The sequence below is a fragment of the Pelodiscus sinensis genome, chromosome 2, assembly GCF_052426305.1.
Source record: "Pelodiscus sinensis isolate ZL-2025 chromosome 2, ASM5242630v1, whole genome shotgun sequence".
Lineage (NCBI taxonomy): Eukaryota > Metazoa > Chordata > Testudines > Trionychidae > Pelodiscus > Pelodiscus sinensis.
The window spans coordinates 147583690-147597224 of record NC_143053.1 but is presented as its reverse complement, the minus strand read 5'-3'; the positions used below and the strand labels follow the sequence as shown (position 1 = coordinate 147597224).

The 13535-nt window shown below is 44.8% G+C and overlaps 1 protein-coding gene across 3 annotated transcripts in view; it reads right to left on the bottom strand.

Moving 5' to 3' along the window:
- LOC102445275 (uncharacterized) overlaps positions 1-13535 on the bottom strand; it is a 63309-nt gene that overhangs the window by 32001 nt on the left and 17773 nt on the right. For all 3 annotated transcript variants that reach the window (XM_014581786.4, XM_006113053.5, XM_006113054.5), the window contains exons 5-8: positions 10778-10837; positions 10256-10336; positions 8626-8762; positions 4688-4810 (exon numbers count right to left, since the gene is read on the bottom strand). In XM_014581786.4, coding sequence (XP_014437272.1) covers positions 4688-4810; positions 8626-8762; positions 10256-10336; positions 10778-10837 — 401 coding nt within the window. The remainder of the gene's footprint in view (positions 1-4687; positions 4811-8625; positions 8763-10255; positions 10337-10777; positions 10838-13535) is intronic.

The following is a 13535-nucleotide window of genomic DNA, read 5'->3' as shown; positions in this document are numbered from 1 at the left end:
CCCTTTTCCTACCAGATCGGTAAACCTCCTTTTTTGGGTTTTGCCATAAGGATGTGGCAGGAAAAGGGGGTTTGGTGCAAAAAGAAAAGTCCATGCTACTTTTTTTCTGCAAAAACCCTTTGTGCAAAAACAGCGTGCATAACTTATGAAAATGAGACATGGTAATATGCTAATCTGCTCCTCATTTTGCATACTCACTGCCAGCAAAACCGGCAGTGTGGACATAGCCATGATGGGTGAAGTAGTATCTTTTGTTAAGCCAACTCATGTTCAGAGATAGGAGCTCTTGAGCTTGCACAAAGCTCTTCTTCAGAAGAACTCTGTGTAAGGTCAAAAGCTCATCTATCCCAATAACAGAAGTTCGTTCAATAATAGATATTCTCTCACTAACTTTTTCTCTCTAACTAAAAGTATCTTTTAAAGAATTCACACACTTCATCTCCTATCACCTACCCATTCATGAAGGTTCCAGGGTTCTCAGCTACTACACACAACTTGCTCCTATCTATGTTATACTTATGATTCTGAGGAAAAATGAAAAGTGAGAGGAGTGTGTAAATATTCTGAGTCTGTCTCAATGAATTCCAATTATAAGTAACCTCCATTTCTCCTTCTAGTTGCTTCTGAATATTTCCATTCACAATATAGACTAGCAAGTATAAAAGCAGGTTGGGCTAGCAGAATTAACTGAAAATTAATTGAGGAACTGCTGTGCTGAATCTGAGCATCTGATTTAGACTCTACAAAACATTACTCACTGAAGTTTCAGCCTGGAAATAATTTCTAAGATCTGTGGTTATAGAAGCTCAACAGCCACAGTCTTCAGAGAGAAAGGGAGTAAGCTTCAGTCAAGACTGCTAGAAAATGGTGACAGTGTCTCAGACATGTGGCCTAAGGTTTCACCTTGTAGTTGCCAAAGACACTTGGTTTGCCTTTAAAGCTTGTTTTGAAATTAACCCTCTTTGTTGATAAGATTTTTGAGGATATTTTAGCAGGTGATAATTTCTTTTTTGTTTTGGAAAAGAAAACAAAGAAGAAGGAAGCTGTCTTTGGTACCTAAATACTCCAGGTTTTCTGCTGGGTGACTGATAAATGCCCAAAGATCTTGCTATACACCTTATTTCTTTGCTCTTCATCTGGTACTAAGCAGATTTTCTTCCGCAAGGGGAAGGACTTTCACTTCAGTTTTAACGTCTGGGGCTACATCTGATTACTTGAGCCATGCATACCTTTGGGAAGAAGTCTAAGATGCAACAGCCCTGACCAGAGTCCAAAGCAGTGGTTTCCAACCACCAATGATGGCTCTTGAGCAGTGGCGACTGCTGGAGCTCAAACTGGTTATTTGTGGTGGCTCAGCTCCAGCAGTGACAGCGGGGCAGGAGGTGCCTCCCTCACACTGCCAACAGCCACTCCCCCTGCAAGATGGCTGATTTTGCCAGTGGTAGTGCTGGGGCTGAGGCGGTGGAAGTGGAGTAGGAGGAAACTCCCGTCTCCCCTGGGTAATGGTGACTGGCTGGGGCTCCACACTCCCCTCTCCCCACCCATAGGGGCACAAGATGCGCTTGGGGAGGTAGGAGGTGCAAAGTAGGAAGCACATGTGCAGCCAACAGCTGCTCCTCCTGACGGAGCACAGTAACAGCCACACTCCCTAAGGGGGTAGTCTTGCTCTGGGAAGTGGTGGGGTGAAGGCAAAAGAGTGCTGGATGAGGGCATGATAGGGTCACAGGGCAAGAGGGTGTTGGCATGGGCTGAAAGAGTCAGAGGTCAAAGGGCACGGGGCATAGGGATGAGGATCAAAGGATATTTAGCATTGGAGAGCAAGGGGCTGGTTGGGGCTAGGCAAAGAGGTAACATTTTATTTGTATACAGTAATTACTTGTTTAACACGTGCCCGCTTAACATGTTTTCACAATAGCATGATTTTTTTTTTAGGGAATGTTTTTCAAATAACACGACCCTCCCCAAAATAACACGAAAATAATCAAGTAGCAGACTCCTTTGCACGGCAGTATAAGTTGGGGAAAACAGTGGTAATACTCATGAGTGAATGAATACACATAGTCACAGCGCTTCTCCGCTCACTCATGTGTTTATCTTTGTGTTTTAACAAACTGTCGCTACTTGTGTTGCTAGTTATCTTGAGTTGCTAGATATCTAATGTTGACGTTGATGACCCAGCACCAACAAAAAACTGACTTTCCCACCAGTACCTGAAACGCAACCCCCACTTTTTCCAGATTCATCCTATTTTTCTGGCTCATCTTGGTTCAGACTCTTTCAACATTTGCTCAGTCCTGTCAATTTTGAGCACTGTACTTGATTTGGTGATTCTATCTCTTTTCTCTTTGGTTTTATGAGAAGCAATCCCATTCCAGGCATATCCCATTTTCCTGGCACAACCAAACTCTTACGGTGCTTCAAGTTACAAGAGGAACTGTATACTGATTTTAGTGGTCCTAGCTCTTACCATTTAAAAGTTCCTGATCACACCAACAAACTCTCTAAAACACATAGACTAGACAAGAAGACTTATCCAGTGTTGGTCGGGTCCTTCAGGGCAGGGGATGTGGTGGCGGTGGTGTTGCAGGAATCAGGATTGAGGGGTGAGTAGGGGCATAGGTCAGGGGCAGGAGGTATGGGGGGGTGAAGGAGTCAGGGTGAGGGGGGTGAGGAGGAGCTCAGGGGACTGGGTGCAGGAGTCAGAGCAAGGGGTAAGGAGGTTTGTGGGGGGGGCCTCAGGGTAAAGGGGTGGGGGCTCAGAGTAGGGGGTGGCTGCTGCCTTCTCCCAGGGGTCAGCCCAGATCAGTGGGGGTCATGCACCCAACCTTCTGTTTTTTTCTCAGGAAGGCCCAGGCTAAGGGCTGCACTGGCTGGCCAGCTGCTCTCTGTGGGCAGCCTGGGGTGGCGGGGGCCATGATGACCAGCCAGTAGCTGCCTTCTGGGACAGGCCAGAGTGATGTGGGCTATGCTGTTGGCTAATGGCTGCTCCCCACTGCAGGCCTGGGTGTTGGGGACCAAGCTGCTGGCCAGCGGCTGCTCACTGGGGCACTTGCTGCCCCCATGTGGCCATTCTGGGATATAACTGTCCCTGATATCACATCCCTCCGTTTGCTGGGAAACAATTACATTCCATGCACATCCCATTGCCCTGAAACAACCAAACCGGACCTCACTTTAAGATATGATAAGAGGAAGCAGCATACCAAATATGGTGGTCCTGTCTCTTACCAACCCCCAGCTCTTTGATTAAAAAAAAATGCAGCTCCTAGACTACTCAGACCAGCTGTTCTGCACAAGGTGCCCCAGTGCCTGCTCACAGCCGGCCGCTCTGCACACGGCATCCCAGCGCGTGCTCATGGCTGGCTGCTCAGTGCATGCGCCCCAGCTCCTGGAGGGAGAAGTGCGTGGCAGCAGCGGCTCTGGGACCCATGCATTAGGTTAGAGTCGGGGGGAGGGAGGGTCTGGCCCTGGGGGAGGGGTGGGGATTGGGTTACAGCAGGAGGGCTGGGAGGGTAAGGCGTTGGTTGGTTGGTTGGTTGGTTGGTTGGTTGGGAGAGAGGGGTCTGAAGTACCTTAAACGCAAAGTCTTCTGATACAAGTCTCTCCCTTATTGTTTTTGAACCTCTCATATTTGCAGTCTGGGACAGGCACTTCAAATTGTGCTAATTTACTTCTCAGTTCAGTTTAATTTTAAAAAACTCACAGGACATAATGGGGCAGTAGTGTTAAATTTAAAATACATGGTCGGGATGCTTTTTTTTTTTTTTAAGTGTGAGAATATTACTGTATCTTTAAAGGGTTGGGTTTTTTTATTTGATGTTTGTTCCGTATCACGTTCTCTGAAGATCTTTGGACTGGCCATACATTTTTTAAGTGACTAGAGACTTTGTTATTGTTTTTTGTCCGAAATGTCCTGTAATGTTATTTTTATCAATACATTTTGTGTACTATATCTATATCTATCTATCTATAATATGTGGCTCTTTGCACTTTATCTACCGCTATTCTGGCTTTTCCTCTCTAACTGGTTGGCCACCCCTGATTTAGGAAGAGTTCTTGAACAAACAGACTCATTGATGGACAGACTGACAGATGCACAGTTTCTAAAATATATAGTAAGATTTGCTCATGGGCATTGAATTCTTTAGAACAGTTATGAAGAATTAGGGCAAGCAATCAAAGCACCTCAACAAGAATAAACAGATTTTCTTGACATATGTAAAATACATTTTTGTATGAACAGCAGTACATGAAAAGTTATGCTACCTAATTGCGAAAGAGTGCATATGACGCAGAAATTTCAGTGCCATGAGATTCTTTTTCTTGTAATACTTATATTGTTCATGACAGCAGCATGCTTCTGACTTGCTGAAATGGAAATATCTCAGTCTCTATTTTACTGGATAGAAAAGGACTAACCAATATACATTTTTTGTTATAGTACACTACACTGTGATTAATAACACTTCTGTGGACTTTTGAAGTGTCATACACTTATATAAAAACAGATTATGCAAGCTAAACAGTAAATAACAGAATACTAGCTCCAAAAGAACATTTGAAAAATGAACAGAGCATTTGTAATGTAAGCAATGATCTACAATGTTAAGAAGAGAGTTGGCCCACCATCCCATAAATAATGACATCAGTATTTTTATAAACACATAGGCATTGAATTTTTAATTACCTTTATTTGTTTTCTTCCCTCTTTCTTTTCAATAACTGCTGCAACTTCTTTAAGCCTCCTGTTCAGTTCTGAACCTCGACCTCTAATTTCATCAGATTCTACTATCTCAGGATAATGTTGTTTCTAAAAATAAAAAGCCACCCGTTCAATAAATTCTGACTTTCTTAATGATAAAATACAATTTCAACTTTGCTTTTTTTCTCCTCTCAGGCAGTACAAGCTGTTACATAGAATATAGTTTACGTTTTTTCTATTTGGATGAAATTATAAGCAAAAATCAGAAGCAATTAACTACCAGTGAAGGAAAGCTAGACCAATAGATAAGAGTGCTAGCCTGGGAGTCAGGAGACACAAGTTCAATTCTCTACTCTCTCACATACTTTGTCTGGACCTTGAGAAAAATCACTTGATGTCTGTGCTGGTTCCCTGTCTGTAAAGTGGTGATAATAGTATTTCCCACTGTACAAGAGCATGTGAGAATAAATATATAAAAGACTGTGAGGTGCTCAGATACTACCACAATGAGTACTTTACACTGTTACATTTGACATGTTCAACAATTGTCATGAAAACCCTCTTTTTTTCAACTACAGTGAAAGCTTGGGGAATGTGAGTTGCCAGTTAATTGAGTATGCCGGATAACAAAGCTTATTGCTGTGCCCCATCTCCTATGGCCGAACTGACTCCCTGCAGATTGAGGCAGGCTGCGGGGGAAGGAGGCAGCTGATGCTGAAGTGACCTGGCAGTGCCAGCTGTCAGAAGCCCCGCAATGGCCGCTGGACAGGTTCAAGTCAGGCGCCTGCACCTGAAGATGCAGCAGTATGGTAGATTAGAACAACACCTCTTAAAGTATTCTAGTTAAAATGTGCCGGATAACAAAGCTTTCACTATACTTATAACTGACAACTTGTCTATTATTTAAATCTAAATTTTAAAAAAAATGCTTTTAGGCTAAATATTCCTCTCTTAATCACTGCCTCAGATTATTTTTAACTTTGAGCAAATACAGCAAATATGCTTTTGAAAATGAGTTCAGTAATACAGAGTTTTGCCAATCTTAAAAAAGGCCATCTTTTCAAAAAATAACTGTAGCAATTCTGAGATTTGAAAGTGGAAAAGTCCTGATGTTACAGCTGCCATTTCCCTGTGAATCTTTTCAGGTTTAGGTAAATGATAAATCAGGTTAAAAAAAAATATCACCATTTACACATATAAAAAGGGAACTTTTTAACATGATGTAAAAAAATTGGATTTAGAACTATTTTTAAAATAGTGAGATGATAAAAGCAATATTTTTCCATCATGAGAAATTAATGATTTACTGAAGCTATATCTACACTACAGAGTTTTTGCCGAAAAACAGCTGTTTTTGCGCAAAAACTCGTGAAGCGTCCACACCTCAAGCACGTTTTTGAGCTAAAAAATTGAAAGACCAGAGGGGGCTTTGCACAATAGGTAATCCTCTTTCTATGAGAAATAACTCCTTTTTGTGCAAGAGCTCTGGTATGTGAAACACAGATAGGTCACTTGATCATGTGACCAGCTCCAGCTTGGGAGACACTAGGAATATAAAAGTGCCATGAGGGTGTCTCCATCTGGTCTTCAATCTTACTCCTGTTTCCAGATGCAGCCTTGCTAGGGACAGAGAACCGGGAAGGATCACTGACCCATCCTGATACAGGATGTACACCAGAGACTTTTAAACTAGCAGTTGTGATATCTCTGCTAAAAGCCTGCATCAAGCACTTGGCGATTGATGTAGGTAATGTATTCTCCTTAACAGTCTTAGGGTACGTCTAGACTACATGCCTCTGTCGCCAGAGGCATGTAGATTAGGCTACCAGACATAGTAAAATGAAGCGGGGATTTAAATAATCGCCGCTTCATTTAAATTTACATGGCTGCCGCGCTGAGCCGACAAACAGCTGATCAGCTGTTTGTAGGCTCAGCGCGATAGTCTGGACGCGCAGGGGTCGACATCAAAGGTATTTGTCGACCACCCAGGAATGCCTCCTGGGATGAGGTTTACCTGGGTGGTCAACAAATACCTTTGATGTCGACCCCTGCGCATCCAGACTATCGCGCTGAGCCTACAAACAGCTGATCAGCTGTTTGTCGGCTCAGCGCGGCAGCCATGTAAATTTAAATGAAGCGGCGATTATTTAAATCCCCGCTTCATTTTACTATGTCTGGTAGCCTAATCTACATGCCTCTGGCAACAGAGGCATGTAGTCTAGATGTACCCTTACTCTCAACCTTTTATTTATTCTATTAAAAAACCTTTAGATTTTAGATTCTAAAAGCTTGGCTCAGCATGCTCTTGTGGGTAGGATCTAAAGTGTAAATTGACCGGGGGCTTGTGGTTGGTTCTTTGGGACCAGGAGGATCTGCTCGGAGTTGATGAGATCAGGTTTTACAGTCTCTCACGTATGTAAGGCCCGGGGCTGATTGTGGCACAGGGAAAGCTGGGGTGTCTGAAGGGTTTTGCTTGTGAGGCTTCCTGCTGGCCGGATTGGCAGCTGAAGTGCTGTGTGTGACTGGCTTGTGGCCTATTTTGGGAAAGGTCTCCAGTCTGTAAGCAGCCCTAGTTTTGAGCCATTCATCCTCAGCAGACGCCCTCAGCGGTGCCCAGACCCAGCCCAGTCCGTCACAGGCTCCCTGCTGCGTCCATGGTCCAGATCTGGCATCTTGGCAGGCCTCATCTGGCCCATGGAGGTTATTCTGTCCAAGCCTGGGATAGAGTCTTGAATCTTTTTAAAGAGCTGGCCATGGACAGGTAGAGGAACATAATTTCACGTGTGAAAAAACACACCACTAGAACATTCACACTTTCTATAAAAATATGCAAAGAGCTGATACCAATCCAAAAAGCAACATCTGAAATGGCTAGTGCTTATTCCTACCAGAAGTTCTTTAATCGACTCATCTCTTCATGACTCAGAAAAACTGAACCATGTGTTCTCTTGTAGAATCAGTTCTCATTTTGGCCATTATTGCCACCACTAAACTCATGCAAGGAAGAAGTAAACAATATGTGTTATGCAGAATTATGCTTCACACCTCTTAATTCAACTGAAAAGAGAGAGTGCTAGTTGGTCTCCTTTCACAACAGAATCTTGTAGGACCTACAGCACCAGGAACTCCATTATGTTCTTCTAGGAATTTTTCTCATTGCTATGAAGTTAAAACTCAAATCCTCTGAGAAAAATATTTCTTCCTTGACCCTTGTGAGCTTTATATTGATTACTAGAAACTACTCTTCTAGCCAGCAATGACTTGAGAACTGCATTCTTTCCCATCTTCCACTCAAAATGCTGGTGTTATACGACAATCTGCATGTGCTGATTTTTTGCTGATGTTTGTGTCAATGTCACTTACTACAAGGTCTCGTTGTACCGATGAAGAAGTTCCACCCAACAGAAGTTAAATGTTTTGAAGGAATCAAAGGCTGGACATTGCTTTAACTCCACAGATTGACTGCATGTACTAAGGATGTAAAAAAGGTTAACTGTTTACCCAGTAAGCAACAGGCTTACCAGAATGCTAACTAGGCAATCAGTTAACCAGACAGGCTGGGTGGTGGGATCCCAGACAGGTCAGGGCACAGGCAGGGCCACAGTGGCACCAAGCAGGGGTAGGTGGGACCCAAGCCCCGCTGGCAGCCATGTGCCCGCAGCATCCATCCCCACTGTGCACCAAGGAGGGGGATAGGTGGGGCCCTGGCAGCAGCAGCACCAGCCCCAACTACAGCTGCAGATCCAGCTCTGGCCATGCCAGCAGCCCTAACCACAATGGAACCCTCAGATCCAGTCCCAACTGCACTGGCCAGCACTAGCAGCCCTGACCCCAACCCCACCAGCAAGTAGGTGCAAGTAGAAAATTTTCCACCCAACCAATATTCTAAAGAACACTTACTCACTTACTCAAAAACTCCTTACCAGATATGCCAGTCTATGTTTAGAGCCATAAACATGCATGAACATGTTACACATTCCTGTTTGACAGTGACATAGCTGACACTCATAGAGAAGAATGAGATTATCTTTTGACCGGTATTCAATTATATAATCAAGTCCTGTGTACAGAAGACAGAGATATTTTACAATTTATTGTTCATCAACAGCTCACACATGAAAAACAAAACAAAACTTCAAGCAAACATTTGTACTTTACTAGGTATTAAACAAATTGGCCCAAGATTTAAAAAACTCTCTATTATAAATACCTCAAAATTTGGACACCCAGCTTAAGACATTTCAAAACCACTACCTGAAAATGTGTTCTTTTTAATTTGCCTCAAGTTGTAGGGATGTTAGATAGCATGCAATTGAGCAGTTGTGTAACCGCTTGAAATTTTAGCAGTTACATGACTATTTGATAGTCCCCAAAGGTGGGGTTGGCAGAGACAGTGTGCTCCTGGCCCCATGCCCAGGGAACCCCCTGCCATCCAGAGCTGCTGCCTCTCTATCAGAGGAAACAGTGAGGGGTGGCAGGCGGGAGCCGGTCTGTGAGGGAGCCAGTTTAAAAACCAGCTTCCCGTGCAGACTGGCCCCCACCTGCTGTCCTCCACTGCTGCCTCTGATACAGAAGCAGCAGCACAGAATGGCAGCAGCCCCTGTCCATGGGAGTCCGAGCTCCACATGGAACCAGAGGCAGTAGTCTGTCCGCAGTGGGTCCTGCCATGGAGCAGCCTTTGTCCGCAGCGAGCCCAAGCCACCGTGGACAGAGGCTGCTTTGTAGCAGCCTCCTCTGCCCCCCCTCTAGGCAGGCAGCACCATGGAGCTGGTGCTGGGGGCCAGGCTTTTAAGCCGGCTTCCCCCTTAGTACAGGTTCCTGCCTCCTCTCCTCACCATCTGTGCTGCTGCCTCTCTATCAAAGACAGTAGCACGGGATGAGGAGGCGGCAGGCGGATTTGGTGCTTGTGAGGATCTGGCTTTTAAGCCAGCTCCTCTTGAGCACTGGCTGTCACTCCCCCACTTACTGTCTCAGATACAGAGGCAGCAAGGAGGGGGAGTGTGTGAAGTTGACAATATTAACTGATAAGCCTGGGCTTATTGGTTAATCATATAGTCGTCTACATGTTGACATCCCTATTAAGTTGGGCAACAAAAACCTGAAGTATTCAAAAGTTACTAGTCACTTTTCGAAAATGTAAGACAGTCCTTTACTTTCCTCTATGTTCAGTATAAATAGATTTTTTTCCTCTCCAACAAAGGGAAACTAACAGATTTGTATAAAAATGCACTTTTCTATTAAAACTCATCAACTAGTCTAATAATAACCATAGAATCATTTAGTCAAAGAGTAGCTTCTATCATATACCCTTACTTTATTTGTAACCTGCACTCTCATCAGACACATGGCCAACCTAATCAAGAATAAATATGCAAAGCGAATTCCAAGGACTCATCAGTAAGATTCACTTACATACTGTACCAGCAAGACACCTAATGTAAAATTGCATACGGTTTACTTAATTTCATACTTACGAATGTATAAATTCACTCAATCACTCTAGAAACGTAAACATTGCTGGTATATAATTACAGCATTTAAAAAAATGCTCACCAAGTGCAGGTTCTGTTTCTTTACATGTATTAAGCTGCTCTTCCAAGGTTTGTCCATGACATTTCTCTGCTTCAGTCTGAACTATGAAACAAAATAACTTTATTAAAATGTGATTAGTTTCCTACACCAAAGCAATAATAACCACACATTGTGTACTGTTATATACTTTAATACTCCCAAGAGTTGGGCAAAATTTAGGAAATGAAGTGGTGTTCTCTACTCCATCGATGGATTTAAGTTTACTGACAAATCCAAACCCAATCCCTGCTCTGCAATGCTCTTTAGGAGGCACAACAATAAGCCATTTGATGTTTTGAAGTGTTATCCCTGAACTCCCACCCACTCACACTCTCTTCTCTTGCAAGGAAGATACTGTAAAGTATTAAAGGGGGAAAACAGCATGAAAGCAAATTCCCCAAACATCTGTTAACTTCCAGCATCATTGACTCTTAGAGGACATTAAATCTATTACATCAGGGCGCAGTGGTTTGTGCACTATAGCTAATAAGGAAATTAACTTACCATAATCAGGAAGTTTTTTAGGTGCTTTTGCTTGATCCTCTACCCCACTCACAGTTTTAACTTAAAAAAAAAAAGGGGGGGGGGGGGGAGAGCAGGGTAAAAATGTATGAACAGAGATTAGAATGTAAACTTGAGAAGACCCCAGTCAGAAAGACTGGACATGCACCATGTTTAAAGGAAGCAATGTGAGCTTCTTGTTGTTGTGTAAAGCAACAAATTATATTACTTTAATCTTTGTGTATCAATCTTTGTGTATCAAGAGTTAGATTTTGCTTGCAACAGATGACACACAAACATTAGTCCCAAAGAACTGCAATAAACCAACTTAATGCTGGACAATTTAATGAAGAGATCAAGAAATTACAACAGCTATCAAGTCACCAATTTTACAATAAATTAAACTCATACCAAAATATTAAAATTATAGCAGACCCCTTGAATAATGAAAATCTCATACACAACCCAGCCTGGATTGAGATTCTGCTACATTAAGCTTTAAGTTCAGAACTTCATACCTACTTGAAGACATTAAATGATACAGCGAGGGGATCTGGAAAGAGCTCATCTATCTATATTTTAGAGTGTCTATGAGTCCATCTGTCTGTGCCCCTGTAAGCCTGTTCGCTGAGGAATTCCTCCTGAACTGCAAGAGCTAGGACCACCAAATTTGGCACCAAAGTCAGGGTTTGGTTCTGCCTGGAAAATGGGAAGTGCTGGGTATGGGACTATTTTCGAAAACATGGAAAGGGAGGAGGCAGAGAATGAAGGGACATGAAAGGGAGGGGCACATAAAGGAGGAATGTGATATCGAGAGTGGAAACTGGGGTCAGCTACAGCATAAAAAGAGTGGTCAGGAGGGCTGGAGGCTTTGCCATTTTGTCTGCCTCCATACTGGGTAAGGAGCCCACCTGGCCCAAACTTGGAGCCTGCCCTGCTGTGGAGAGCCTCCAGGCTGGGAGGGGGCAGCCCTCAGAGCCGCACGTCCCGAGAAAAGCTTGCAGGCTGCAGGAGCGGGGCTAGAGGGGGATAGTTGGAAGGGAGAAGCCACAGAGCCTGCCCCCCCCCCGACAGTCTGCAGGCCGGGGGGGGGGGGGGCTTGAAGAGGGAGTAGCCCCCGGAACCTGGACCCACCCCAGACATCCTGTAGGACATGGACGGGGAGGGGGGCAACCCACTGGTGACTGGGGGCAGCCCCCCAGAGTCTTACCCCGCCCCAGACAGCCTGTAGGGTGCACAGGGGAAGAGTGCTAGAGGCCAGGAGCAGTCCCCCAAGCCTCATCCCGCCCCACTCCACCCCACTCCACTCCCAGATAGCCTGCAGGCTGCAGGGGAGAGGGGTTGCTGGAGGCAGCCTCTGGAACCTGTCCCTGCCAACAGCCTGTACGAGTGGGAGCAGCCTCCAGAGCCTTGCCTCTACCTCAACAGCCTGCAGGCCACTGGAGGGTGGGCAGCGGGGAAGATGAAGGCTAGGACAAGCCTTCCACCAACATGCCTGCAGCATGCCCCCTCCACCAACAGGCTGCAGGATGGGGTGGTAACTGTCCCAAGTAACGCCCCCCTAGAGCAGCTGTAGGCCACTGGGGCAGGAGCAGGCTAGGAGCTGCCCCCACAGACAGGCTGCAGGCCGGGGCCAGCTGGAGGCTGGGTCTAGACCACAGAGCCCCAACCCTCACCTGACAAGTGCTGAGAACTGGATTCCCCACTTTGGGCAGGGGCCGCCCTCCAGGGAGTGCAGCCCTGGTCCCTCAGGAGGAGCTGCTGGCAAGGGAGGACTGCTATGGTCCCCTGTAAGGAGCCTTTGGTGGACTGTGCCACCCTCACTCCCACAGGTGGCCCCGGTAAGTCCTCCCCACCTCCCAGCCTCCTGTCCTGAGCCCCCCGCCCTAAGTTCTGTACCTCCCACCTACCTTGACTTCTGCACCCCCACCTCCTCCCTGCCCTGAGGCCCTGCCCGGAGGCTCTACCCCCTTTCTTGAGCCACCACACACCTCCCTACCCTCTGTGCTAAACCACACATCCTCTGCCTTTCCTTACTCCTGAACCCTCACTCAGCCTTCATTTTCTTTTATTTTTAAAAGATAAGAATAATTAAAATAAATCATGTGCATTTTTCATTTACTTTCAAACATCCCCTCTCCCTCCAAAAAATACTTGTTAAAAGACCCAAGCAACGCCAGGTACATCTGCTAGTTAATTTAATAGAAAAGAGCTCTCTTATGGCATAAGGGTAGACCACAGTGCTCCAGGTTACCCTTCCATTCACAAGGGACTGCTTAACAAACCATGGGAATTGATTAGAATAGGTTATATAGACAAGCCCTGAAAAAACAGGCAAGATTCCAGGACAAAGAAGAAACCCTGCTGACTTCACTCCCTCTGCAAAAAGAAGCAAAGCAATGTACTAGGCCCCTCCTTCAATATAATCATACATTGCAGAAGTTTTTTCTATTAAAAATGCAATATTTAAGACGACTTATTTATTTTGCCTACATGAAAGACGACAATGGTATAGATTTAGAATATACAATGTATCATTTATTCATGGATCTTTTCAGTCAGAAAAAGGAGCAGATTGAATGGAGAGAAGCAGGGGAGTGTTAGCTTATTCAGAAATAAATTCTCAGAGACAACCAACCCCCCAGTTGGGAAGAGAATTGCCACAACTCCTCCCTGAGGTGTTCAGTGAATAAGTTCTGTGAAATATGGTAAACCAACAAGCTTTGTGATGCTTGCATCTGAAATAAGTTCTCGGCTAACA